The sequence below is a fragment of the Talpa occidentalis genome, unplaced genomic scaffold (assembly GCF_014898055.3).
Source record: "Talpa occidentalis isolate TD23 unplaced genomic scaffold, MPIMG_talOcc4v2.1 talOcc4.9, whole genome shotgun sequence".
Lineage (NCBI taxonomy): Eukaryota > Metazoa > Chordata > Mammalia > Eulipotyphla > Talpidae > Talpa > Talpa occidentalis.
The window spans coordinates 24,046,513-24,074,394 of NW_023605305.1; the positions used below are offsets into that span (position 1 = coordinate 24,046,513).

Below are 27,882 nucleotides of genomic sequence, written 5' to 3' on the forward strand. Positions count from 1 at the left end.
CCCCACTGACCTGCTCACCTGCAAGAGCTCAACTACCTGCTCCAGGCCGGCTCCACTGTGTGAGAGGTCTTTGAACCTCTTTTGTGTGGCTCAGTCTCCTTACCTAGTAAAAGGAAGTGGGGGGCAGGGGGTGGGAGGGTTAAGTAGTATTTACCCCTTAACAATGTATGATCATTACAGCATTGATAGCACAAGTGCTAATGTCACCTGTCCTTACTAATGTCCCCAGTTCTCAGGCCTTTGACACAAGCTACTTCCTATGCCTGGAAAACTTTTTCCCACTGACCTTTCCTGGCATCCCAGGCCAATCCTTCCCAGACTTCCAGTTCAGTCTGGTTATTACTTTCTCAGAGGGCAGCACCTTCATCATAAATGAATAAAGTGAGAGATTGTCTAGGAAGGGCAGAGAGCTGAGTCAATCAGGAATTTCCATGACAAATCTTTTCTTGGAGTCACTGAGGGGTGGGACCATTAAAATACACAAAGATGATTTCCTGGGTGGGGAAGGGCCTCAGGGCCCCTTGGCTCCTCCTGTTGGGGCCTGTGGGCATCTCCCAGGTGCATCAGCACCGGGCACAGAGCAGGCCACGGGAGCAGCTGCGATGGCCGGGGAGGCGCTGCCCTGGAGCTTATGGTGGACTCATCGGAGCAGCGAGCAAGCAGGTGCCCCAGGCGGAGAAGCTTGCAAGGGAAAGCCCGGGAAGGCGCTGGGAGGCCAGCGAGGACCTGCGGTGTCAGGGAACCCAGGCAGGGCGGCCGCTGGCAGAGAAAAGGGTCCCACTCACCGGAGGCGGCTGGCACCCGGGGGCCTCTCCAGACAGGCTGATTGGACCTAGGACCACACACCAAGCACCAAGGCACCGTAGCCAGGTCACCCTAACACTCCAGGCCGCAGCCGGGTGGAGGAAGCACAAGGACACACTCCACCCGAGCACAGGTTCATGCTTTCACCACGAGCCAATACCCTGGTGACCCCAGTTCAAGGTCCCAAGCCCGATACTTGACGGCCACTACCTGGGAGGGCAGCCCAAGACGTCCCTGACCTCGACGGCTGGGCTGGGTCCTGTGCCACGACCCACCCACCAGCCACCAGCCACCAGCCACCAGCAGGTCGCATCTCCTGGCTGCGAACCTAGACCGCGGGCCCCTTCCCGGGGCGTCGGTTCTCGGCCTAGGCCCCGCCCCTGCGCCCCGTGGGTCGGGCCGGAGGGGGCGGAACCCGACGGCGGGCGCGGGCCCGAAGGGCGGCGGACAGCGGCCACCGACGGCCAGTCCAGCGGGGCCGCACTTGTGCGTCCGATCCTCCGCGAGGGCAGCGGGAGCTTCCCCGCGCCCCGGCCGCGCGGCCGCCCTCTCGGCGGGACAGACAGACCCGCCCGGGGCGCCGGCCCCGAGGGCAGCTCCGCCCGCGTCCGCCCGGCCCGGAGCCGCGACAGGTGCGGAGCCGCGACCCCAGGACCGCGCTGCGCCCGCGGCAGCCGCCCGTCGCGTCCCCCCGGCCGGGCCCGGACCGCCGGCCGCCGTCGGGGCGTCGCGGCCCCCGCCCCGCCGCGGAGCGGATGCGCGCGGGGCAGCGCCCGGCCCGGTCCCGCCCGCCATGGCCGCGCGCCCCGGCCCGCTCTGGCTGCTGGGCCTGGCGCTGTGCGCGCTGAGCGGCGGCGGCCCCGGCCCGCGCCCCCCGCCCGGGTGTCCGCCCCGGCGCCTGGGCGCGCGCGAGCGCCGCGACATGCAGCGCGAGATCCTGGCGGTGCTCGGGCTGCCCGGGCGGCCCCGGCCCCGCGCGCCCCCCGCCGCCGCCCGGCTGCCCGCGTCCGCGCCGCTCTTCATGCTGGACCTGTACCACGCCATGGCCGGCGGCGACGGCGAGGACGGCGGCCCCCTCGAGCGCCGCCTGGGCCGCGCCGACCTGGTCATGAGCTTCGTCAACATGGGTGAGTCCCGCGCGGCCGTCGAGCCCCGGGGGCCGGGCGACCCCCGCGCCGTCCCGCGCCCTCGCGCGCCTGGGCTCCTGGCACCCCCCTGGGAGGGGGACCCGCCGCCGGGAGCGGGACCCTCCGGGTCGGGGCGCCGAGGTCTGAGGATTTGGGGGGCTGGGCTGTGGATGAGCAAGGCCAAGGCAGGAAGGTGGGTCCGGGGGCGCATACCTGCGCCCCGCCCCACGCGCACCCCAGGGTGAGCATCCCGTGATGTGGGGTGGGCTGGGCAGCGGGGAGCCGGCCGGGCCTGGGGAGAGGCCAGTACTCAGCGGCCTGGAGCTGTGGCTGCGACAAGGGCGGCGCCGCGGACAGTGCCAAAGTTCGCGGGATGGAGCCGGCAGGAGAAGCCAGAGGTCCCGAGCCCAGCAGCCGCCTCCCTGCACCGGGGCCTGGGCCTGGAGCCGGCTGGGCCGGGGCGCGGGGGCCTGAAGCCGACTGGGCGCTGCTGGGCGGGCTCTGCTGTCACCTGGGCCGCGCCCGGGCCGTGGCGTGGCATGGAGAGCGTGTCCGGGCCTGTGGCGTGGCTCCGTGGGCAGCGTGGACCCTCCTAAATGTTTCCCCAGGCAGAGCCCAGCTTTTCCTCATGGCGGAAATGTTCCTCCAGATCCTGGAGCGATTTCCCCTTCAAGTTCTCAAACTCCGTTATCAAATTCTTTCATCTAGTCATGAATATTTGCTGCCCATGCGCTTTGCCTCCTGTCCGTGGCCAGTGAGGGGCAGGGGCAGGGGTGTGGGCTGGGCGGGCACCATGCACGGGCAGGCCCAGGGGCCCCAGGACTGCAGCCGCTGAGGTGAGGAGAACTGTGGGCTGAGCACGGGAGGCACCTTTGCCAAGGCCACCAGCCGCCCGTCCCGTCCCCTGCGCCATCCCGCTCCGCCCCTAGCAACCCTGGAGGACAGGGGAGGACATCTCCTGGGGGAGGGCAGCAAGGCTCAGAGAGGCAGCGCCACTCCCAGGATAGCTCAGCCTCTACCTGGTCGAGCCAGGAGAGGCCCAGCTTGCTCGGCCCTCCATGCAGTGCTCAGGAGGCGGCATTTCTGCTCCTGGAGGACAGGCTTTCAGGGCGGAGAGAGCTTCAGAGGGTCTGGGCAGAGGAACCCCGGGGACAGAGCAGCCGCGGGTGTTGTGGGGTCCTCAACTGTTAATACTTGCTGCCCACCAATAGGGCAGGAAGATGGAACAGCTGAGGAGTCTTCTGTCCCTCCAACCCAGAGCTGGTGGTGGGCGGGGGTGGGGGAGCCAGCAGCAGGAGCCAGGTCAGTGGTGGGAGCCCAGTGCCACGCACAGGACTTAGATCTGTGGGTTCTGGAGGTTGCCTTCCTGGTTAGAGGACAGGGTGGGGCTGGGGACAGAGGAGACCATATGTGGACTGAGGGCTGGAGCACTGTCCTCAGGACAGGCTGACCCAGGTTCAGGATCACTGGATGCAGAACCCCAGATGTGGTCACTCCAAGGATGCTCCCAGGGGCCCACCCATCAGAAGCAGCCACCTCCTGCTTCCCCCAGTATCCTCTGGGTCGAGACCTGCAGCCCTGGTGGGAGCTGCCACTGTGGATGGAACAGTACCCTTTGCTCAGCTGGTTCCCCCCAGCCTCTGCTGTGCAGCCTTAGGCAGGTCCCTCACCCTCTCTGAACCCCAGGTCCCTCCTTGTCAATGGGGCATCCTCAGTGCTGCTGTGGTGGTTAATGGAGGGAGAGGAGCAGGAAGCCAGCCCCCGTCCTTCTAGGGTGAACCTGGGCCTGGTCACTGCTGACCCCTTCCCTCCCAGCTGCTGCCCAGTCTGGGTGTGGCTGTGGTGGGAAATCCCCACCGCCCTAAATACATGTGAAGGCCAGAAGCAGATTTTAAAAGTCAACCAAAAGGTGTTTCTGCCTATTTTGAGAATGAAACTAGCTTTGAAGCCCACCGTCTTCTAAGTCCTGTTTCATCCATGCAGTAAACCGTGAAGCTGATTTGCCAGCTCCTTTCCATGGGCTCAGAGAGGTTAAACGGCAGCTCGGGGCCCCACAGCACCTCCATGGCACCATCGGGGCCCTGGATTCCAAGTCCCAGCTTCTTCCCACGCTGTCTCTGCGTGTTTCATTAAGACCTAAGGCCTGAGACGCTGTGGGATTAACAAGCAGATCTTTGTTCGTGGAGGCCGGGTCTGTGGGCGGCCCGGCCAGCTGTCAGAGGGCCTTCCTTGTTCTGATGCACTAATTGCCGGACTAGATCTCTCAGTAGACGTAGGTTTAACCGGTGATTACCTCGGCCGTGTGGGGAGGATCAGACACCTCCCAGGATTCTTTCCTTGTTTGGAGGCCAGGCCCCAGGCCCCTGCGTCCCCAGATTCTAATAGCAGCGCGGCTGAAGCAGCGCCCACGCCCCGGCTCCCACACCTGTCGAGTCCAGCTCCACCTCTCCTCTCGGCCTCACCCTGAGACGCCAGGCCTGGTGCCTGCCAGGCCCCTGACCGACCCTGGCATCCTGCGGGATCCAGAGGCTGAGGGCCTCTTGTAGGCCCCTAGCCTCGTCTGAGCAGATGCCTTAGGGAGTCTGTGTTGACTGACAGAGGCTGTGTTGGGGGCCAGGCCCGTGGTCGGAGCCCGTGGCCCTGCCTGACCTGTCTGTCCATCGCAGCCTTGTAGAAGCTTGGCTCCCTTGGCCGCCCTCAAGGTAGCAGGTGGCCCCACTTCCATATTGAGGAACCGAGGCACAGGCAGCGCCGCAGACAGGATGAAGCCTCCTGCCCTGCTCCGAACCAGACTAATGCACCCCTGCGGCCTCCGTGGCCGAGGACAGGAGTGTTGGTGAAGGGAGGCGGTCGGGTTGGGGGGCGGCGGGGCTGGGTGGGAGCAGGGACCTGGTCCGGTTCTGCTCAGCCCCGGGCCCTAGAAGTGGTGACGCTTTCCTGCCGTGTGCCCCAGCGTCCTGTGTCTCTAGGAGGGAGATCTTTTTTTTTTTTTTAATAATAAATTTTATTTTTATATTCCCCATACAATTTCAACACCCCCCCCATTTTGACCCCAATCCCTCTCCTCCCTCCACACCCCCCCAAAAGTGTCTCTGGTTCATAGTTTTTTGTTGATTTTGATTTTCACTTTCTTATAGTTATTCATTTTCCTGGTCCCTTATTTAAGTTTTCTAGATTCCTGTTATGAGTGAGACCATCCGGTATTTTTCTTTTTCTTTCTGGCTTATTTCGCTGAGCATGATCCCTTCCAGCACCATCCATGTTGCTGCAAATTGCATGTGTTTATCTTTTTTGAATGCTGAGTAATATTCCATGGTGTATATGTACCACATCTTCTTGATCCAGTCATCTATTTTTGGGCATTTGGGTTGTTTCCAAAGCTTAGCTATTGTAAACAGTGCTGCTATAAACATAGGGGTGCAGGTGCTCTTTGGAATGGATGTTTCTATGTCCTTTGGGTAAATACCTAGGAGTGGAATTGCTGGATCCTATGGAAGCTCTATGTTTAGTAGGTCCAGAAATCTCCACACAGCTCTCCATAGTGGTTGGACCAGTTTGCACTCCCACCAACAGTGCAGAAGAGTTTCTAGGAGGGAGATCTTTCACTTTCCCCTGAATTCATCCCAGAGACTTGTGTGGTGCCTGCTCCATGCCAGGCGCAGTCCTGGTTCCTGGGGCATGAGAGCGAATGAAACAAGTCCCTGCCTCTCAGCGCTGACCTCCTGGGAGAGACACGTGATAAACATGGGCCCTGAGGCGGTTGTCAAGGGGCGCAGACTGCGAACCCCCACCTGAGACTAGGAGGGACGGCCATGGGGGCCGGGTCTGGGGTGGGAATTCTGACCTGGGATAGGCAGGATCCACATCCTGACTTGGCCGCCTCCTCTGAGTATCAGCTGGACTTTCCAGTGCAGCTCTGGGAGCCTCAGTTTCCTCCTCCGTAAAACAGAGACATCACGGTACCACCCGTGGGGCTGTTGCGGGAGATCACACCAGTGATGACCACATGCCTAGAACTTTCTTGTCTGTCCCTCCGTGAGTATCTCACATCAACTGTCATGTCTTGGTTTTGAAAAGAGGAGGGCAGCCTTCAGAGAAGTTAGGCGATTTCCCACAGCCACACAGCGGTCCTCTCCCTGCTCTTCTGCACAGAAGCTGCCTCCGCCCGGCCGGGGCCTGGCCCGCCTCAGGTGCAGTGAGCGCAGGAACGGGGCTGTGGTGAATGTGTCGTAGAGTGGGGATCTAACTTTCAATCACTTATTTAAAGTCACAGAAATAACAGGTGCTATTTACACAAAATGCAGACCACACAGGAACAGACCACATGGTTGCCCCGGGTGTCCTCTCCTTCAGCCAGTTCCTCCTGGCAGCCACCCCTGGTTTCTATCACTGCATTTCTTTGGCCTGTCCTTTGAATTTCATGGAATGAAATCATACAGTCCATGCTCTTGTGTCTCGTCTTTCAGTCAGCATTTTTTTTTTTTTTTTTTGGCAATTCATCCATGTCGTTGTTCTAGCTGTAGTTTGTGACATTTTATCTCCATTTCTAGCTCGGTTTATAAGTGAGTTGTATTGCATTGCATGACTATACCACATCACCTATTCTTACTAATGGACATTTGGGTTGTCTCCAGTTTTTAGTTATGAATAAAGCTCTCTGAACATCTTTGTTCACATCCTTTTGTGGATATATTAAGCCTGGGTTTTAATCATGACTGTCTATTTAGAAGACATTAGACAGTTTCCTCCTAAAGTTCTGAGCTTCATTTTCTCACAGTTAAGACAAAGTGAAAAGGCCTGCCTTCCAGGCTTGTACAGGATGAGAGGCAATGCTCAGGGTGACCAGCAGGCTGCCTGCCTCCTTGGCATATCCCCTCCACCTTCTGGACCTTTTTCATGTTGTGCCCGCTGCATAGAATATACACACCTCCATTTCTGCTTTTCAAGGTGGAGGGCAGGTGATTCCCTCCGTGACTCTGACTCCTCCCACTCCCCACTCCTCTCAAAGACACAGGCTCCTTCCTTGACTCGAGCCTTCCTACTTCACTATGGTCAATTTCTGTTAGGATTCCAGTCCCTCTGCCTGTCTGGTTTGGGGCCCTGCCTAAACCCTCTTTCTTCTCTCAGTAAAGCCATGAAAAGCCCCGAGAACAGGACAAAACCTGAGTCTTCATGGCACCCCCACCCTGGCATGTCCCCCCAGCCCCTGCCTGGCAGGTGCTCAGCCACAAGGGCCAAGCTGAAGGAAAGAGGAGTGTGGCAGGAGGCAGGGAGCATGGAGAGCCAGGGAAGACGCTGGGCCTGGTGAGGTGGGACAGAAGCAGGCCAGACTGGGCAGGGCCTCCCTCCCCTGGAGCCCCAAATCCCTGCAGGGCCCTATCCCGTGTATTCTTGGCCACCCGTGGACAGAAGAACCTGTGACAGCCTCCCATCCCCATGCAGCATTGCCCCGGGATGACGTCTAGGGTCTCTCGCCCTCCATGACCTCAAGTCCAAAAGACCCGACATGGGACTCCTGGCGTCTCTGTCCCTTCTGGGCCTGGGGCTCTCATCTGGGCGGGGTTCTCCCAAGGCTGCTCCAGCTCTGACCAGAAGTCATGCCCCTGATGGGGATGCTCCAGGGCTGAGGCACAGGACGGGGAGGCACACCCAGCCCCCTCCTCAGGGGACCCCGCTCTCCACGGGCACAGGATGTGTCACCTGGCCACATCTCTCTGGAAAACTCCCGGCTTGAGCCGGGGAATTGCATCCTTCTTGCTCACAGCTCCTTGGGTCTGTTTTTGGCCATGGCGGGTTTGATGTGGTGGAGTGTGCGGGTGTTCCCTTTTAATTCGGGGTCTGAAGCCGTCTGAGGGCTGGGCCAGTCATTATGAGCGCGGAGCCATTTATGGAAACCGCGCTTGAAAAAAGCCCGTGATGAGAAGTGACTAAAAATACCCCAGAAAGGAAGCCTGGGCCTTCTCTCGGCAGCACTGAGATTTCTGGGCAGGAGCAGGCCCTCAGGGAGCAGCGTCCACGGTGGTCAGTGCTGTGGCTCCTCATGGGCCGCACCGCATAGAGACTGGCTTATTCCGGACCTGTGTGGGCCCTTGGCTCTGTCACTGGCTGGACTAGCCAGACAGGCCCAGCCTGTCCACCCCGGGGCCCAGCCGCGAGAGGAGGGCAGTCCCAGCTGGGCGGGAACATGGCGCTTCTGATGGAGACACACAGTGACATGGAAGCCACCCTGGCCCAGCATGGTGCCCCGCCCAGGGCCACGGAAGCCGGATGCTGAGCTGCCGGCTGGGGACAAGGAGACCTTGGGAAGAAGGGCCGGATCTCCCGAAACTCTGGGCTCCCCTGAAAGTGGAGGGTTTGATGAGCAGGCCACTGAGAGCCTCCTGTTTGGTCCTTCAAACTGCTCACTGTCCAGAGGGTAGACCAGCCAGGGACAGGGTGCCTGGTGCAAGGGATGGCGAGGCCATCTCCCTGGTGCCTACATTGAAAGCACTGCTTTCAAATGTGTTTAATAAACGAGTGAGTTAATACTCCTGCTCTGAAAAAGATACTAGTCATCAGAGGGGAAGGGAAGAAGGAGCAGGAGATGGGGAGGGAGGGGATAGGATGTTGGCGCTGGAGCTTCGGTGCACATAGACAGTGTGAAGTTGTACGCCCACAATACCTAGGCAGGTAAATAATTGGCAAATCAACAAAAGTTGAGAGAGGAAAAGGGAATGTTCTTAGCAAGTGTCCAGACCATGAGAAAGTAGCATAGTCAGAAATCTTCCGCATACCCAGAGGTGTAACTGGAGGATCCCCAGGTTAGAAATGCCTGCCCAGATTTTGCAGCTGGGAGAAGTTATTGAATACCCAGTCACCTTGCTCCCAATAGCAGGGGTCCTCCCTGCCTGGCCCCAGGACCACGATGGGGAGAGGATTGCTGGCAGGATACAGCTCAGATCATTGGGATCCGCGACACAGGCCTCCCTGGGAATACGCTCCCGTCCCTTCCTCCCACCCCCACCTCCACCCACCCCGGCCTGTCTGAATCTGCCAAGGGACCTGAGCGTGAACTTTCCAGCCCCATAACCGCCAGCAGAATTTTACTGGGAAAACCCATGAAATCACGTTGTGCAGACCTTGCTCTTTCCCATAAATTCCCTGCGTGGATCATCAAACAATAACAGCGGGTAGGAAGCAGGGACAGGCCAGTCTCAGCTTGGTCTTTATACTGATTTATTCCAGATCAGATACTGGCGGTCCGCTGTCCAGGAGGAAGCCCGGGGGAGTCAGGGCTCTTGGGCTCTGTTTCCACATGTGTGGATGGAGATAGAGATCTCTTTGAGTTGGATGTTCTGGAATCTCCAGCGCCTTCATTAAGAAATGGGCAAGTTTTGCCTTGTGTCTGAGCAGAACTCAGGAGATGGCCCTACTGGCATGACAGGGGCTGCCTCCCCGATCCTGGGCATCTTTGGGAGATTCCAGACCTTGGTTATAGGGGAAGGTGGAGGCTGGGCATGAAGGTACACTGAAAAGGAAACGCTCCTGAACAATGTCAGAAGCATTTGCTGGACCATAACCAAGTGCCAACTGTAATAACAAGCATGGCTTTCTGCAGTTTTCATTTGACTCTGGCACTTGGCAGGTGTGGATACTGAGGCCTGGAAGATCAAGTGCCTTGACAAAGGTCAGACAGGTATAAAGGTGTCACGCTGAGGCCTCCAAATGCCTTTCAGTTAACTTCAAACATATTTATGTTATTTTTTCTTATTTCACAAAAGAAAATTGAATGCCCCCACCCTGCCATGACTTTGGAGTTTCAAACAGTTCTGGAGCTGCTGGAGGTGATCACGTCATACACCTATTAAGTTAGGAAGTGAGAGGTCAGCACCCGACCTAGGTCCTGAGGAATGGCCATTGCTCCTACCTCCTAGTCCCTGCACATCACAAAGCCCTTTCCAGCCCTAGTGGAAAGGAGTCAAGTATCCCCATTTTCAGATAAGGAGACTGAGGCCACCCAAGGTAAGCACCTGGTTGCCGGTGAGTCAGAGTTGGGACCAGGAACCCCACTACTGACCAGAGCTTCTACACTTCTCAGTGCTGGCTGAAGCTGGGACGGCCTGCCCAGGAACTGTCTGCCGTGCAAATCCAGGTGCCAACAAACGCAATTCCCTTACACCAGTTGTTGAGAATTATCTTTCCTAATCATAAGGAACAACTGCTAGAAAGCTCTAGATCCACACATTTCCAGCAGGAAAGGGCCACTCCCTCTGGCCAGTTACAGTAAAGTCTCGTTGAATGTTGCAGCCCAGGAAATTTTACCAATTTTTGATGGACATCATTTTCCTAAAAATGTCCCGCCCTCTGGTGCTTGCCTGGAACAGCCAGGGTGGGCAGTTTCCTGCGCTGGAACTCCTGGGTGGTGTGCCATCTCACCAACCCACAGGACGGAAGTCTGGACCTGGGGTGGGGTCATTTACACAAGGCCCTCTTGATCCCCTGGGTCAGCAAGGCAGGGGGCCCAGGGATGGAGTCTGAGAGGAGGCAGCAGGCTGTTCCCTCGCCCGGGGCCCACTGAAGTCAGCGTCGGCTTGGAGAGGTTCCCAGGGAGCCCCAGGACTCACCCACAGCCCCCCAGCAGATAAGATACTTTGAGAGGGGTCAGCGCACGTGTGCCTGAGCGGCCTTCCTGACGCTCTGTGCCGCGGCCTGGACCTGTTTCATCCTGCAGAGCAGGGATTCTCACAGGCCATCGGGAGGGGTCTGTGTGGGCCCTAAAACCACAAACCCCCTGTGTCCAGCATCTGTAGGGAGGGGGGACCAGCATAGATATTCACTGTGAACACCACTGGGCAGAGGGCCAGGCCTGCCCGCCAGCTCTGCCTGCTCAGGGGGGACCCCACCTATATCGCATGGCCACTGACACAATCCAGCTCTGTCGCTGGTGTCCACCCCACTGGAGCACTGCCCGTTCTGTGTCTCCTCCCTGACCTAGGGATGAGCCGCTCACCTCCCATGGCCAGCACATTGTCTGCTGACCTGTCAGCACAGCTCCTGCCCACCGGGAGGACATGAAGTGCTTCCACATCTGCTGGCCACCGGCCTGGTGACTTGTGGTCACTGAGCCCAGTAGCCAGAGAGAGAACTTTTTAAAAGACTCACAGACATGTAATTAAAATCTCAGTGCAGGGTTTTGGGGGAGGCGCAGGGCGGCACCCACCCCTGCTTTCCGGAAACACAGATTTTAGCGCTTGAGAGTGACAGGAGGACAGAGCGAGACGGTCCTAAATAGACTGTCCTGGGCATTTCCGGCTGCAGGGAACGTGGGGTTTGCTCTGTAACCCAGGGCTCTCACCCTGCGTGTCAGCCCAGCCCCCGCACCCTCCTGCTCGGGTGCCCCCTCCAGCCTGGGCCTCGCCTCCCGTCCGCCCTTCCTCGGCTCCACTCTCCAACCAAACCGTTCTGCTCCACTGGCTGCGGCACCAGCCATTCTCCAACCAAACCATTCTGCTGCCCGGGGCCCTGCGCCCTGCTGGCTGGGGCACTGCACCCCCTCCAGGGCTGGGTTTCCACCCTCTGCAGTCGGGCCCTGGCCAGACCCGCCCACCCAACACCCCACACTGCTGATCTGTGGGTGGCATGACACCTCCACACCTGAATTCGAGGTCCCCTCTGCCTAGAGTGCCACCTTCACACTTCCTCCTCCTCCCAATACTCTATCCCATCCTTCAAAGCCAGATCAGATGTCACCTCCTCCTGGAAGCCTGCTCAGATCCACCACACCAAGGGCCCGTCCACCTTCCCCAGCACTGACTGGGCCTCTCCAGGGGCATCACTCCCACCTTGTGCCTGTTCCTTTCCCTGTCCCCCTCCTGGCCTCCTTCCTCCTTTCACACTTTGCTGTGTCTGCGGTTGTTTTCCCTGCCTGTGCCGTCCATTCCTCAGCTCCAGGCCTTTGCTCACACTGGTCGGTCCCCCTACAGCGACCCTCTCCCTGAATGTTGTGGAAATATTCCCTACCCCAGTCAAACCCCATGCGTCTGCAAGTGCGCCCTCTCCCCCACCTCCAGCCACCTGGACAGCCTCTGGGAGAGCCCCACTAAAAATGCTTGGCTGTGGGGCCTCCCAGATGGCACAGCGGTTGAGCGCTGGGTTGCGAAGCTGCCCGCGGCTGCGGCGCCGGTTCGATTCCCGGCTGCTCCCCGGCCACCGGAGGAGGGTCCCACATGGCGCGCAGACCTCTCCTGCCGCCCGCTGCTCCCCTCAGCAGTGTACTTCGGTCCTTCTGCCTGCTGTGCTTCCCACTATGGCTCTGGTGAATTCTCTCACCCTCCCGTGCTTCTGACTGTATCCAGTGCTTGTATAAACAAAACAAACAAACAAATAAATTAAAAAAAAATGCTTGGCTGTGTCCCCACCCAGCCCCCGCTCCCCCAGGCCCTGTTCCGACCGGGTCAGACTTCCGTCTCCCCAGAGCACAAGCCCATCTTCTGACTCACCTGTGAGTCCCAGAGCCAGCAGGGGGCTGAAATGGAGCTCTGGGTTGGGCACTTACCTGTCAGGAATGGAAGCAGCCCTTGCTGGCACCCACGTATGCCAGGCTCTGTGTTGGGCCCCTCACTGCTGGGCTTCTAGGAGCCCCTCAGCACCCAGAGGAGAGAGTCTAGGAGCAGGCGCCCCTGCTGTCCAGGCCCCAGGCTCCCACCCAGCTCTGCCCACACAGAGCCAAGCCCAGCAGCACCGCGAGTGACCACCAACCTGTCTTTCCTTGCAGTGGAGCGTGACCGCACGCTGGGCCACCAGGCGCCCCACTGGAAGGAGTTCCTCTTCGACCTGACCCAGATCCCGGCGGGAGAGGCTGTCACAGCCGCTGAGTTCCGGATTTACAAGCTGCCCAGCACCCACCCACTCAATGGGACCCTCCATGTCAGCGTGTTCGAGGTGGTCAGGGAGCAGATCAACAGGTGCCTGCCCTGAGCGCCTCCTCCTGGGCAAGACTCTGTGGGTGGGTGGGCCCTGGGGGGACATGTCCCAGAGGACAGAAGGGGGCATCCTGGGAGCACCCCCTGAGAGACAGGAGATGCTTGACCCAGGGCCCTGGTACCATGGGAGGGGCCCAGCTTCTGCTCTGGCTCCAAGCCCTGCCCTGACCTGATGGTGGAACCCTGGATGGCACTCAGCTACCAAGCCTCAGTTTCCCCATCTGCACTTGGGCACAGTAACCCCTTTGTATGGTAGATGCAGTGAGATAAGGCACAGCGGGCTCCTGGCCTAGAGCCAGGCAGGGGAGACGCCCCAGGGGCTCCAGGGTCACAGGAAAGTCAGAGGCAGCTGTGCTGGCCCCCGGTTAATTGTTCTTTCGTGTCCACAGGGAGTCTGACTTGTTCTTTTTGGATCTTCAGACGCTCCACGCTGGGGACGAGGGCTGGCTGGTGCTGGATGTGACAGTAGCCAGCGACCGCTGGTTGCTGAACCGTAACCAGGACCTGGGACTCCGCCTCTATGTGGAAACGGAGGATGGTAAGCCTCGGGGGTCGCAGCACACGTCTTCCTGGGGGTTCCTCCAGGCTGCGCTGCAGATGCCCCTGGAGCCCCCTCGTTGGCCCTGGAGGCCACACCTTTCTCTGCTGTGCCCTGGGGTGGCAATTCCCTCTCCACTTTGGGTGCTCAGTGAGTAAGGGGTAAGGCTCCCACCATGTGGGGCAGCAGAGGCCCCTACCAGCCTGATCCCCTCCTCTCCTGCGGAACCAGCGCTTGAGTTGCTAAGAGACTGAGTCCATGTTTTCCCTCCCCAAGAAAAGGGTGATCCCTCTATTCTCCAGAGCAACCTTCTTTCCCCATTGGGAGTTTCTGTTCTTGGCAAGGCGTGAGAAGTGGTCAGTGAGACCTGGGATTGATCCCAGCTCTGCAGCTCTAACTTGGTGACCTTACCTCAGTTTTCTTACCAATATCTTTCAAAGCCTCATCTATCGAGTGAGGATTCATGCACTCAGTCATAAGAGGTGTTGGGGTAAGGAGAGTCTCCTTTATATCAAAGAGTGTGGCTTAAAAGTCCGAAAGTGGGCACAAGGTTGGCATGTTTGAGGTAAGAAGGGGCTGCCATGGCTGGAGCAGAGCAGGCCAAGGAGAGATTAGGAGAGATTGAGAGAGGTGGGCAGGGGGCATTCTGAGCTAAGATAAACAGTTCCAGGTGTGGGAGTTTTCAGGGTGGCTAATTTTATTTCATAACAATGGAGGATGACTGCTCTGATTCAGGCTTTTATACAAATACCCTTCAGGAAGTATTCAGCATGGCTGCCCGGCCCTCAGAGGGGGCTATGTCTAGTGATTTGCTTCCCAGAAGTACAGTGTGGAAGGGTTGGGGAAGCAACTTTACAGTGGAGAAAACTGAGCAGCGCAACTTCTGCCAGGGGATCAAGCTCACACAAACTTGCTGGATGAGTGTGGCAGTTCGTCATCTTGGTGGTCTTGCCCCAAATCCCATAACCCTAGTCTAGCTGTTACCAAGTATGTGGACTCACTGCTCAACGGGCATAGAGACCAAATACTATGGCGCTAGATTTCGAGAAAAAATTATTGCAGCTGGACTGGCAAGGAGGCGTGAGGAAGCTTCAGTGTATTTTCTTGATTAAGAAAGGGAATCAGATTATAAAGGTTTGGGGGCGGGAACAGAGGATTTGAATTTTACTGGCTAAGGAGTGGGCTAAGAGCAAAGAAATGTGGACTTGGCTGAAGTTCATTGGCAAGTTATTGGGCAGTTCATACATGGAGACGCCTGCAGAGGCTTTTCTTCAGAACTGAAGTTTTGAATTTCTGTTGGTGGGTCCCTGCCTCTGGATAGACACACCGCCCCCTTAGCATCAGGTGGCTTGGGTCTCAATTAAAAGTTCATCACTCTGTGCATATGCATGTTATATCACCTGCTGATAAGTCTCCAAGCTCTGCTGTGTCTGTGAAAGCAAATCTTAAAGAAAATAAGTTGTTTTGTGTGTGTAGGGTCTGAGAGTATTTAACTACTCATTTCATAACCATGAGATACATCAGCAACCCCCAATTAAAGGACCTTTTATGTACTACCTAACAAGTACTTCTCAAAACTGCTAAGGCCATGGGCCTCCCCGGTGGCGCAGCGGTTGAGCTCTGGGTTGCGAAGCTGCCCGCGGCCTCTGTGGCGTCGGTTCGATCCCCGGCTGCTCCCCGGCTGCTCCCCGGCTGCTCCCCGGCTGCTCCCCGGCTGCTCCCCGGCCACCGGAGGAGCTCCCCTCAGCAGTGTACCTCGGTCCTTCTGCCTGCTCTGCTCCCCGCTCTGGCTCTGGTGAATTCTCTCACCCTCCCAAGCTTCTGACTGTACCCAGTGCTATATAAACAAAACAAATAAATAAATCATAAATAAATAAAAATACATGCCTCTCTAAAAAAAAAAACAAAACTGCTAAGGCCATTAAAAAAGTAAAGGTCTGAGCCTCCCTGGTGGCACAGGGGTTAAAGACAAAGCACGACCAAGCTATTGCCAGTCACTGTGGCGTAAGTTTGATCCCCAGCCAAGGAGCTGATCCACATGGTGCAGCAGACCTCTCCTGACTTGCTGCTGCTCCCCTCAGCAGTGTATTTCAGTCAATCTGCCTGTTCTGTTCCCCGCTCTGTCTCTGGTGAATCCTCTCACCCCACCCCCCACACCTCTGGCTTACACCCCACTTCTTGTATGCATAAATAAATAAATTTTGGGGGAAAAAAGTAAAAGTCTGAGCAGTTGTGACGAGAGCAACCTAAAGCACTGTCGGACTATATGCCATGTGTGATCCTGGAATAGAAAAAGGACATTTGAGAAAACTAATGAAATTTGAATAAATGATGGCGTCTAATTAATAAGATACCGGTATGGGGTCATTACAAGTGCCGGATGTATATAGGGATTTATTTTTTTTTATTTTTAAATAATAAATTTTATTTTTATATTCCCCATACATTTGCAACCCCCCCATTCTGACCCCAATCCCTCCCCTCCCGCCCCCCACCCCCCATAGAGTGTCTCTGGTTCATAGTTTTTTGTTGATTTTGATTTTCACTTTCTTATATTCATTTTCCTGGTCCCTTATTTAAGTTTTCTAGATTCCTGCTATGAGTGAGACCATCCGGTATTTTTCTTTTTCTTTTTGGCTTATTTCGCTGAGCATGATCCCTTCCAGCGCCATCCATGTTGCTGCAATTGCATGTGTTTATCTTTTTTGAATGCTGAGTAATATTCCATGGTGTATATGTACCACATCTTCTTGATCCAGTCATCTATTGTATATAGGGATTTAAATGTTAGGTTTTCTCAGGGGAAATTGGGTCTGGGTATGTGGAAACTCCACTAAACTGGCAATTGTTCTGAAAAGCTCAACTGGTATAAAAATGTGATCTAACATGTATAAAATGAAGACCCCCAGATATCAGTGGGCTGAGTAGACTGTGGGGATAAGAGTGAAGTCAGAAAGACCCCAGGAGCAACAGCGTCCAGATGCCAACAGTGAGTGGCCTGTGCGAACTTGAAATGGAGGCCAGTGGAGAGAGATCATTGGTAACCTAGGGACTGAGCCTGTGGACTTCTAGAAGGTTGTTGTTATGTTGGGCAGAAATAGAGAAGAGTCAGGTGTGAGGGAGCAAATCATGCTTTGTGAGGTGACTGAGAGCTCTGAAAGCTGTCCAGTGTGGAAATGTCATTCCGGGACAAGTGCGTGTGGGGACAGGTGTGGGATCCATTGGCCATAGCAGTGGGTTTCCTGGCACGGGACTGGAGCGGGTGCCTGGGAAGGGGTAGAGCGAGGAGTGGATGGCTCCCTTCCTTCGGGCCCCACAGGGGAGATCCAGCAGCTCCCAATCCCTGGCAGGTCCTCTTAGTGTCCCAGCTCTGGGGGGCTGGGAGGGTGAGGGGGGTGGTGCCTGCCACCCAGAGTGCCCGTCCTGCTCTGTGACGCAGCGGCGGCAGCAACAACAACCCACCACGGGGCGAGGGCGCAGGATTGCAGAGGTGGCTGCCCTCCGCACGGACCTCGGACCTCGGAGCCTGCGCGCGCGATGGCGGCCGGGCGGCTCCTGGCTTGCGCGCTCGCGCGCTGCGGGCCCGTGGGGCGCTCCGGGCCGGCGCTGGCCACCTGCGGGGTCCGTGGCTTCGCCACCAGCGTTCCCGCCCGCGTCAAATTCTACTCGACGGCCAAGGAGGCTGTGAAAGACATCCCTGAGGGGGCGAAGGTCATGGTCGGGGGCTTTGGGGTCTGCGGGATTCCAGAGAACCTGCTGGCTGCGCTGAACAAGTGTGGAGTGAAGAACCTGACCGTGATCAGCACCAACGCGGGCGTGGAAAACTTCGGGCTGAGCCACTTACTGGCCTCCAAGCAGATCTCCCGCTTCATCTGCTCTTACTTGGGGGACAACCACCTCTTCGAGCAGCAGTACCTGACAGGTGAGCTGGACCTGGAGCTGACGCCCCAGGGCACCCTGGCCGAGCGAATCCGCGCTGGCGGCGCAGGGGTGCCGGCCTTCTACACGCGCACGGGCTACGGGACGCTGGTCCAGGAGGGAGGCGTGCCCATCAGGTACTACAAGGACGGCCACCACGCCATCCTTAGCAACCCGCGAGAGATCAGGGAGTTCAACGGGCACCATTATCTTCTGGAGTACGCCATCACGGCAGATTTTGCTTTGGTGAAAGGCTGGAAGGCGGACCGGGCTGGAAACGTCATTTTCAGGAAAAGCGCCAGGAATTTCAACGTGCCCATGTGCAAAGCTGCAGACGTCTCCGTGGTGGAGGTTGAGGAAATTGTCGATGTGGGGTCATTTGCCCCAGAAGACATCCATATTCCTCACATTTTTGTAGATCGCGTAATAAAGGGGGAGAAGTATGTGAAGAAAATCGAGCACTTGACATACTGGAAAGAGGACAAGGAGGACGCCTCCTGTAAAAGCAGTGTGAGGACACGGATCATCAGGCGCGCCGCTCTTGAATTTGAGGATGGCATGTATGCCAATTTGGGCATTGGCATCCCTCTGCTGGCCAGCAGTTACATTGACCCAAACATGACTGTTCATCTTCACAGTGAAAATGGCATCCTGGGCCTGGGTCCATTTCCACGGAAAGAGGACGCGGATGCAGATCTCATTAACGCGGGCAAGCAGACAGTCACCATCTTGCCTGGGGGCTGCTTTGTCTCCAGCGACGACTCGTTCGCCATAATCCGAGGCGGGCACCTCAGCCTCACCATGTTAGGTGCCATGCAGGTTTCCAAATACGGTGACCTGGCAAACTGGATGATTCCTGGAAAGAAGGTGAAAGGCATGGGGGGTGCGATGGATTTGGTGGCCAACCCCAAGACCAGAGTGGTGATCACCATGGAGCACTGCACAAAGGACAACAAGCCCAAAATCTTGGAGAAATGTACAATGCCCCTGACTGGGAAGAAGTGTGTGGACCGGATCATCACCGAAAAGGCCGTGTTTGACGTGCACAAGAAGAAAGGGCTGACGCTGATTGAGCTCTGGGAGGGCTTGACAGTGGACGACATCAAAAAGAGCACGGGGGCCGCCTTTGCGGTCTCACCCAACCTCAGACCCATGCAGCAGGTGGCAGTCTAACGTGGGGCGGAAACCTTGGCCACAGAGCATGTGAGCACCCTACGCTCAGAGGAGCCCTGGAAAGGGAGTCAGTGGTCACATTTACATATTTCGCCAGGGGTTGGACTAGGTTTCTCCTGGCAGCTCAGACTTTCTACTGCCAGGTCGATTTTGTTCTCTCAAAACGGATGCAACTGTAATTAAAAAAAAAAGGGAAACAGAAGTGTTGGTGCCGTGCCTTCTGTAAGTGCCGAGCAAACTGCTGCAGGTGCTGAGCAGCTTGGGTGCCTGTCACTGTCTGAGATATTTGATATTTGTTACATCCATGCAGCTTGAGATGATAGGAGGAAGAGTTCCCTCTGAGGGCCTTCCCTCATCCTGAATCATGAAGTGGAGCACGGAGGGGGAGGAGATAATGCCACCCAGAGTGCACCTTGGCCCCTTTACCAGAACCGCGAAAATACACGTATCTGTGATTTTGGGGGGGTCAGAGGACATAAGGCTGCTCTGACTTTTCTTCTGGGGTATTTCATTTTGTTTCCCTGAGGAGCCCCCCACCTTTTTATTTTTTATTTCTCCTAATGGCTAAATAGGTGTCTTTAGAAGGGGAGCAAGACATCTGGGGGGCAGTGGTAATGGGAGCAACTAAAGGGGAGGACAGCTGGTGCTCACAGTTCCGCCAGGAAGGCCCCTCTGTAATAAACAGTCCGTCTGTGTGCTGCCCAAGGCTGAGCTCAGGACGGGAGGCGTGCTGGAAACCTAGCTTCTGGACAAGATGAGTGTTCTCTTCTTATGTCACAGTGCTCCTTTGCTGTCATAACACTCTCCTTCCTCTCTGTTGTGGAACCCCAAACTCACCTCTTGTTAACACTCCTTAGAACCCAGGGGGGCCAGTGAGAGATTTCATCCTGAATCCATATGAAATTCATCCAGAAACCAAAATGAAAGAGAGTGTGTGAGTGTGTGTGTGTGAGAGAGTGTGTGTGTGTGTGATTAAAAACAAAGGCTGGCCTGGAGCACCTGCTTCTCTGTGGCTCCAGGGGTACATACAACCGATGGGAGCAGGTTGGTAAGAACAAGCTGCAGATGGTCAAGAGAAGCCTTTGGAGCGGTCTCGTTGGCCCCACTAGGCCCGAAGGGAGGGCACACTCTGGAATCGAGAGGCAGGGACACTAGTGGAGTGGGATGAACAAGTAGATACTGGGCCCCTTTTGGAGTATCTGGGGAGGGCCCCTTTCCAGAGGTTTCTCTGGAGCATCTGGATGTTGGGAGATTTCCAATCGCCTCCCACACTGGGATTCCCTCTAAGGACTTTAACCAGGTGTCCTGATTGTCCTTCAGCGTGGCACCAAGGTCACATCCACGACCGCAGCTGAGCTGGGGCTGCAGGGAAGGGTGAGGCGGCACCTAGAACGGAAGGAAGCCTTGGGGAGAAGAGGAGCGATCTTGGCCTAATGCGTTAGAAGAGGGGGCCGTGAAGTAGGGCCTGACCTCCAGCACTGGGGAGCAGCTGCCAAGCTGGGTCCTGACTGGGCAGACTCAGAAATGGGGTGAGGCTGGGGGTGTCATGGGGCCCACTTACTTGGTAGAGCAGCATCACCAATCCAGGCCTCTGGGAAAGCCTCCTGTAGGGGCAGGAAGACCACAGAGCAGGTTTTCTGATCCAGCAGACCGGGTAAAGGAGGAGTCAGAGTCCTCAGTGGTTTTTGCAGGTCTTTTATTTAGATTTACCAGGCACATGGCAGGCAGGGGGGCCAGGGGGCCGGGAGGCTAGTCTTCACTCTATCTGGGCTCTCCAGCCTTCTCTCGTGTTTCTCTGCTTCTCTGCTCTCCTGCTTCCATTCGTTCTTGGCTTCTGCTGGTGTCCCCATGACGCCGCCCTTATAAACTGTCTCTCAGCCCAGGTGTGCCCACTTCAGGTGCCCGCCATCAGACATGCATTCAGGACCACAGGGTTCTCTCATCTATCCTAGTGGCAAGAGGGCAGAAAAGCCTGATGCTTTTTACCTTACCCTACACCTCTGTATGCGCCCATCCTGAGGCACACCTGAACACCCTGCCAGCACCCCCAAGGGGAGAGTATGCCTGTCAGCACCCCCAAGGCCAGGTCTGAAGGCAAGGACCCTAGGCCCCAGGAGAGGGTTTGCCAGGTGGGCCACCACGCTCATACCTCCTAATAGGTCCTTCCCTGCAGCCAACTGGTGAAAGAGCCTGTCCAAGGATGCGCTGAGCAAAAGCAGAGAAGGTGGGAAGGGGGCTAGAGGACCCTTTGCCAGACCTTTGACAGGAGAGGGGGTCTAACCACCTGCCTCCTTTCCAGCTGGAAGGGTGGGGGTGCCAGCTCTGTTGCAGCTTGCGCTGGAAGCAGAACACTCACTGCCCTCACTGGGCCTTAGCCTCTGCTTCTGTGAACTGGGCGCCTTGACTAGCTGCTTCCAAGGATCCCCACTAGGCTCCTGGCCTGTGAGAGCCTCCAAGGGCTCCCAGCCCCAGCACAGACCTGGCTTAGGAGCCCCACAGGACTTCCTGCCCCACTGGTCTACCTGTCATTGGTCCGGAGGACACAGCTGCTCAAGGAAGAGCCGGGAACAGTCTGGCCCCTGTGGGCAGGCTCTCCAGGGTCTCCCGTTGCAGGCCTAGGGCACTCAGGCCTGGAGGGCAGCCCTGCCCAAGGCTGTGCCTAGTGTCAGCCAGGCGTGGACTTCAGACCCATGCCAGGTGGACCACAGAGTCGCCCACTCCAGAGCTCAGTGCCGCCTCCTGGAGCCTCAGGCCTCCATGTCTCTTGGCTCTGCCTCCTCACAAGTGGGATGTGACCAGCGTCCTCATGACTGGGCCCCCAAAGGGTTTCTCTCTCCTGTGTCAGCTCCTGTGGGAACAACATCTCTCAGTCGGATGCTCCTGAGTGGAGCCTCCACTGGGCCGGGCGCAGGTGTTGGTGATGTCAGAGGTCAAAGGTTAGCCCTGGATGGATTCCTGTTTAGTCACCTGTGGCCCATGGACACGGGTCTAAAGCAGCACTGTTCAGAGCTGACCTTTGAGCAGGATGGGGTGGGTCCAGCTGTCCGCTTGGAGCGTGTGATGGAGACGCCTCCTCGCCCTGCTGTGGAACAAGCACGTGTGTGTGTCACGTGTACAGGAGTGCACGCGTGAGCATGGGTGCACACATACACATTGTGCCGTGTGAGCCGTGTGTGCCCCTCAAGGGGAAGCGGAGCGATGGCACTGTGTTTGAGAAACATAAAAGTGAGTTAGCCATCACAGTCCTGCGTTTAGTCTAAAACGATTCCGCAGGAAAGGACGGTTCTGTGGCTCTTGTCTCTAGAGCGGAAGCCGGGAAATAGCCTGAGTGTCTAGAGAGAAGCTGTTACTTCAGCACTTTGTGCCGGGTCTGCTCAAAGGAGTCTCGTGTGCTCCGATTCGTGAGTGAGGACCGGCCTGAGAACCGCGTGGCTGGCGTTGCTGCCGCTGTGCTGGCGTCTCGGGGTGAGCACAGGGCCTGGAGGGGCAGCGCGCAGCCCCTGGCCGCCCGCCCGTGGGCCCCCGGGTCCTAACTCCGGGTTCATTGAAACTGGCTTTGCCCCGTGTGACTGCGTGTGTGAAACATTCATAGTTGACGCTTTAAGGAGGATGAAGGTGTTGCTGTGAAAACACCGGGACTCCCTTATAGACGTCTTTGTTATGCTCACACTTGTGTAAAATTTAAGCTGACCTGGGGCCTCCCTGGTGGCGCAAGGGGTTAAGACGCAACCTGGCCAGGGAGCAACCCACATGGCGCAGCAGACCTCTCCTGACCCGCCCGCTGCTCCCCTCAGCAGTGTATTTCATCAGTCTGCCTGTTCTGTTCCCCGCTGTCTCTGGTGAATCCTCTCACCCCCCACACTTCTGGCCCGTGCCCCAGCTCTTTGTGCATAAATAAATAAATCTTTAAAAAAAAATTAAGTTGACCTGAAAACACCCCAGAAACGCGAACAGGATGTGCTGGAGAGGCCAGGGTTGATGAGGGCTAAGTCTCCTCCAAAGCGTTTCCGCGTTCACTGTGTTGCTGTGATAAAGAACAAGCCAGGAACCGCTTAGGCCGCGCAGAGGCAGAGGAAGGTAGTTTTGTGGTTGGGCCGGGCCGTGTCGGCGTGTTTTTTCACGGCAGTGGGGTGAACCCCCATTTTCACAGCCTCCTTGTCGGGGCTGAGGCCCCACTGCCGTCCCTGCCCACCGCCTTTCCTTTCTGCCGGGAGACGTGGCTCTGGAATGAGGCGTGGGGGGCCCAGCTCTGGGGCGTTGGTCAGGGGGCCCCGCCCAGGGCCCGGGCGTCCTCTGGGGGCCCCGGGGTGCGTGGGAGCTGCTGGGGCCTCTCAGAGCAAGGGCCGCTCATCCTGCAGCTGCTCGGGTCAGCGGGGGGAGACCCCACCGGAACATCCCAGACCCGCCTGGGGGTCCTGAGACCCGTGGGAGCCTGGCTCGGCCCGCGCCCCCCGCAGGGAGGGTCAGGCCAGCCCCGGGGCCTCTGGGGCTTCTCAGTCCAGGGGGGGCTCAGGCCACTGCAGGGAGGGCCCGCGAGGCCGCTGCGAAGCGGCTGAGCCTCCGGTGAAGACCCCGCGGAGGGTCCCTGACCACCCCTCACACCCCAGCGGCTCAGGCCCCCTCCCGGCCTCCCTCGGACCCACCGCGGGCGCTGGGCTGGGCGCGGGACTCCGTCCCCCCGGGGACGCCGAGGTGGCTGCTGCGTCCCCGGGCGGGCAGCGCGCGAGTGACCGCCCTCTCCTCTCTCTGTCTCAGGGCTCAGCGTGGATCCTGGCCTGGCCGGTCTGCAGGGGCGACGGGCCCCGCGCTCCAAACAGCCTTTCATGGTCACTTTTTTCAGGGCGAGCCCCGGTCCCGGGCGGGCCCCTCGGGCTGTGAGGCCCCTGAAGAGGAGGCTGCCGAAAAAAACCAACGAGCTGCCGCACCCCAACAAACTCCCAGGGATCTTGGGTGAGGGCCGGGGCTGGGCTCCGCCAGGCCCCCTCCAGCCGCCCCTCCTGGCCCATCTCCAGCCGGTAGAGCGCGGCCGCGGCACCTCAGCCTCTGGGCCTCGGCCCTCCCGGGCCCCCAGGCCCCCCCCCAGGTCTCCATGGGAACTGGGCGCCCTTGCTCCGGGGGCGCAGCCCGGGTGGCCCCCCAGGAGCCTGCGGGAGCCACAGTCCCCCGTGTGCGGCCGAGCCCTCGGGTCAGGGAAGGGCCTGACCCACCCGTGTCCTCCTTCCCTTCCTGGGGGTCGCCCCCCGTTGGCCTCAATGTGGGACCCTGGACCTGTGGGTGGGCTCGGCAGGAGATGGGGAGAGGCCAGGAGGTGCCCAGGAGGGACGAGGGCGGAGCCATCGATATCCTGGGGTCTCCCCGGTGTCTGAGCGTGCCCTGGGCTGTTTATTGGGGTGTCTTGAGACCCACCGTCTGGAAGCCAGGGGAAGCTGGGCTAAGAGCAGGGACGCTTAGGAGGCGCTGAGCGCCTTGGGGAGCCACGACGGCTTCCCGCGGAACCGCAGGGAGGAGGTTGTGGAGCCCAAATGGTTTCACTTCCCGCCCTTCATTTGCTGACCAAGTGGCGCAGGGTGTCCCCTGCCCTGGTGCTCCCCTGGCCGCTGCGCACAGCAGGAGCCCCAGGAAGACCCCGCGCCCCTTCTCCCCGCAGATGAGGCGCCCGGCTCCGACGGGCGGCAGGTGTGCCGGCGCCACGAGCTCTACGTCAGCTTCCAGGACCTCGGCTGGCTGGTGCGTTCTGGGCCTCCTGCCCTCTTCAGGGACAGCCCCCGAGGGTCGAGGGTCGTGGGTGTCTCTCCAGGAGGCGCGAGGATGGGGGGATTCTTTCCTTTTCTCATGCATTTCCCCCAACCAGGTTTTCTGAAGGGCGGGGGCGCTGCTCCTAGAGTGAGAAGGCGCTTTCCATCACAATCCTGACCATGGAGACGCCGACTCCTCGGAGCTGGGCCCGGGCGGGGCGGGCGGTGGCCTGTGCGTTCCCTGTGTCCGCAGCGGCAGGCCCTGGGCACGGAGGGCGGGCGGGGAGGGACTCGGAGCCCGACGGTGGCGGCAGGGACAGCGCGTGGCCCTGACTGCCGGGGGCCCGCGGGAGAGGTCGGGCCTGGAGGGAGACCGCCCAGGAGGGCCGAGGTGGTCCACGGGCCCGAGGTGCGGAGGGGCAGGGACCCTGAAGTGGACTGGGGGAAAGGGAGGGGCCCCAGGGTCGGGACTCACCGCCCTCCTGCTCCCCCCAGGACTGGGTCATCGCCCCCCAGGGCTACTCGGCCTACTACTGTGAGGGGGAGTGCTCCTTCCCGCTGGACTCCTGCATGAACGCCACCAACCACGCCATCCTGCAGTCCCTGGTCAGTACCACGGGCCAGACTGGGAGGGTCGCTGAGGAGGGGGCTCCTGAGACCCCCAGTGAGCTGGGATGCCGCCTGTGACTCAGGGCGCTTTCTCTGATGGGCTCCCCCCTGCGTGTACACAAACCTCTACACTGGGCAGGCAGACCCCGTGGGCCCGAGCGTGGACACCGCTCACACCCTGGGGCACACCCCTGGGGGCACTGCAGGTGCACGCGCGGGCACTCCCATGGGGAACACTCACATGGGGTCAGACTTCCACAGGCTCAGCTGCGCTGGTCAGAGGGCAGCACACCCCCACCACAGCTCCATCCGGGTCCCGCTCAGCTGTTCCCTGGGTGGTGGGGGATCTCTACCTCCCCAAGGGCTCGTGCGGACCTGGCCCCCAGGATGGGACCCTGGCGAGGAGTCTGTCTACACCGCAGCTCCCCTGCCAAGGCGCAGACGGGTATTTTTCTGGAGGCTGGAATAGCCGCTCTCGCCTTCAGGCCCCTCTCTGGTGGGAACGCTGTTCTGGAGAAGGGACGGGCCCCTGCACAGGTCAAGTCCCATCACCCTCGCAGGCAGCCAGGCGGCCCTGGCCTGTCACATGGCCTGGAGCCCTCAGGTCCTTCTGCCCAGCATGAGCAGCCAAGGGACCCAGAGGGCGGGGCTCAGGCCCATCAGGTGCAGGCCCCACCTGTGGGGCAGTGGATCCACCTGTGGGACCAGCAGGGTCCGACTCTGAGGGGCGCAGGGAGTTGCAGTGTTCCCAGCTGTGCCCTGGGGGCGTCAGGTCAGGCAGGGTCAGGAGGGCAGGGAGCAGAATTGCCTTCAGCACCACCCCGGCTGCAGGTAGCGGTTGGAGCTGGAGGGTGAGTGGCCGGAGACCCCGCAGTTGACAGGACCTGGGGGTGCTGGGAGGAGGCCGTGGCTCTCATGCCTCTGCCCACTGCCCCTCCCTGGCCAGGTGCACCTGATGAAGCCGGACGCGGTGCCCAAAGCGTGCTGCGCGCCCACCAAGCTGAGCGCCACTTCCGTGCTCTACTACGACAGCAGCAACAACGTCATCCTGCGCAAGCACCGCAACATGGTGGTCAAGGCCTGCGGCTGCCACTGAGACCCGCCCACCTGCCCTGCCCGCCTGTCCCCAGGGCCCTCTCAGATCAGGGGCCCTCCGACGCTGTCAGGTTTCGTGCAGGGGCAGCAGGGACATCATCACACTCCTCCCTACGTCCCCTCAAGCACTCTGCTCTTACCCCGGGGCTTGTGGGAGACGGACCCCCTCGCTGGCCTGATGCCCAAGCATAGTTGCCCGGGTGTGCGGGCTGTGCCATCTCTGGCCAGCACACAAGTCCATCCCGAGGACCTGTCTGTGTTCTCCCTGCCCCAGGCTGCAATCGAAGTGTGACGGCAGAGGGCACCTGAGGTGATGTTGGCCAATCAGGCTTTGCCACACCCCAGGTTTGGGTGTGGGAGAGCGGCCTCCCAGGCACACACTGGGCATTTCCAGGCGTGGCTAGACATGCTCTGGTCCCGTAGGCTATCATTGGGCTCCTGACCTGCCCCTCAGGCGGTTAGCTGAGGGTTAGTTCTATTAGAAAAAGAACAGGTCAGATGGGCCTCAAGCTTAAGGGCTGCCCTTTGCCTGCCTGGGGAAGGACTGTGATCCCCAGAGGAGCAAAGAACCTCAGGGTGTTCCATTTTCTAGTTTCCTCTGCTGTCTCCATGGGGCTTTCAGCCTTGAGACACAGGGCTGCAGGGGGTGGTCCAGGGGGCAGATGGGCAGCACAGATGCCATCTCTGGGCATCCCTTGCCCAGGGTGAAAATCAGTAATCAACCTGGATACTTTGTTGCCATGGGCTGTGCATAAGGTCTCAAAACCCTCAGCAGGGACTTCATTCAGACCATAATGAACTCAGCTTTTCCCTCCTGCCATGGTAAGGAGCCACCATCCCACCTGGAGCATGGCGCCTGGGCCACCTCTAACCAGGCATGGCGCTAGGGTGGCACTGTCGGGTCTGCTAGAGACTAGGAATGAAGAGCAGACTGGTCACCGAGGTCTTTGTCCCTTATGCCCAGGAACCCTGTCCTGTTTCCCTTAGGACATGTGAGCCACAGAAAAGGCCCCTGTCTCAGGGGGAATTAGGTTTAGCTGGGTGGAGAGGTTCCCAGAAACCACCGTTCCTGGAGCCATCGGCAGTTGGAGTGTTTATTTGATTTCTGACTTGCTAAGCCCATAATTTACCTGCTGGAGCAGACAGAGTCCAGCTGCCCAAACCCTGAAATACCGCGTCACTAAAAGCAGATCCTGGGTCCGCCCCAACCCACAGGCACAGCCCAGGACAACCTCGGCCCGACGATGCTCAACTCTGGATTCCTGCTGAACAGCCCCAGGAGGGGCTCGGGAGGGCAGGCTGGCAGCAGGGCTGGGCTGGGGCACTGTCGTGGGACAGCAGCCCCCCACCCCACCTGGAGTTGGGAGGGACCCTGGAACAGAGGAAGAGCAAGAATGTGCTCTGTCTTGGGGTGAGGGCTGGGCGGCAACCCCGGCCTGCGGAAGGAGTCCTGGCTGCAGTGGCTGAGGACAGGGCAGCGACACTCCCCTCCTCACCACACGGCCCCCATCCTGCTGGAGAGTGCTGGGCAACATTTCCGAATATAAACAACACCAGCGCCAGTATCCTCAGTAATGCCAGTCTCGTGTCTTGTTACCACGTTTGTCTTTACACGTAATAGATACTTGACGAAGTTAGGATCCTGCTCTATGCACTGCCTGGTGATCTGTTTATGGTCTATCTCGACAATTTCTGTTATTAAATTCTCTTTTAAAACAAAATTTGTAGTAGCATCCCATCCCTTGTTTTTGCCTCATTCTGTGACTGCAAAAGCCAGCGCTCACCCTCCCATCCCCCAAGGCTGGCATGGGGTCCCCACAACCTGACCACCCCAGCCACACCCCAGCATCAGGAAGGCAGGAAGGGACCACCCTGCATGGCCACCGGCCTGGCCATTGTCCCAGAATCCCTGGCCAGGCCCC

The 27,882-nt window shown here is 58.7% G+C and overlaps 2 protein-coding genes across 2 annotated transcripts; both read left to right on the plus strand.

The window, feature by feature from the left end:
- Positions 1-1,407: 1,407 nt before the first annotated feature.
- BMP8A (bone morphogenetic protein 8a) lies at positions 1,408-27,641 on the plus strand. Its single transcript, XM_037500431.2, has 7 exons — positions 1,408-1,931; positions 12,685-12,874; positions 13,282-13,430; positions 23,277-23,471; positions 24,169-24,248; positions 24,752-24,862; positions 25,812-27,641. The coding sequence occupies exons 1-7, from the start codon at positions 1,598-1,600 to the stop codon at positions 25,959-25,961; spliced, it is 1,209 nt and encodes a 402-aa protein (XP_037356328.1). The 5' UTR covers positions 1,408-1,597; the 3' UTR covers positions 25,962-27,641.
- OXCT2 (3-oxoacid CoA-transferase 2) lies at positions 16,968-18,724 on the plus strand. The gene has a single exon (XM_037500430.2). It carries the CDS (start codon positions 16,968-16,970, stop codon positions 18,519-18,521), a length of 1,554 nt encoding a protein of 517 aa, XP_037356327.1. The 3' UTR covers positions 18,522-18,724.
- Positions 27,642-27,882: the final 241 nt, after the last annotated feature.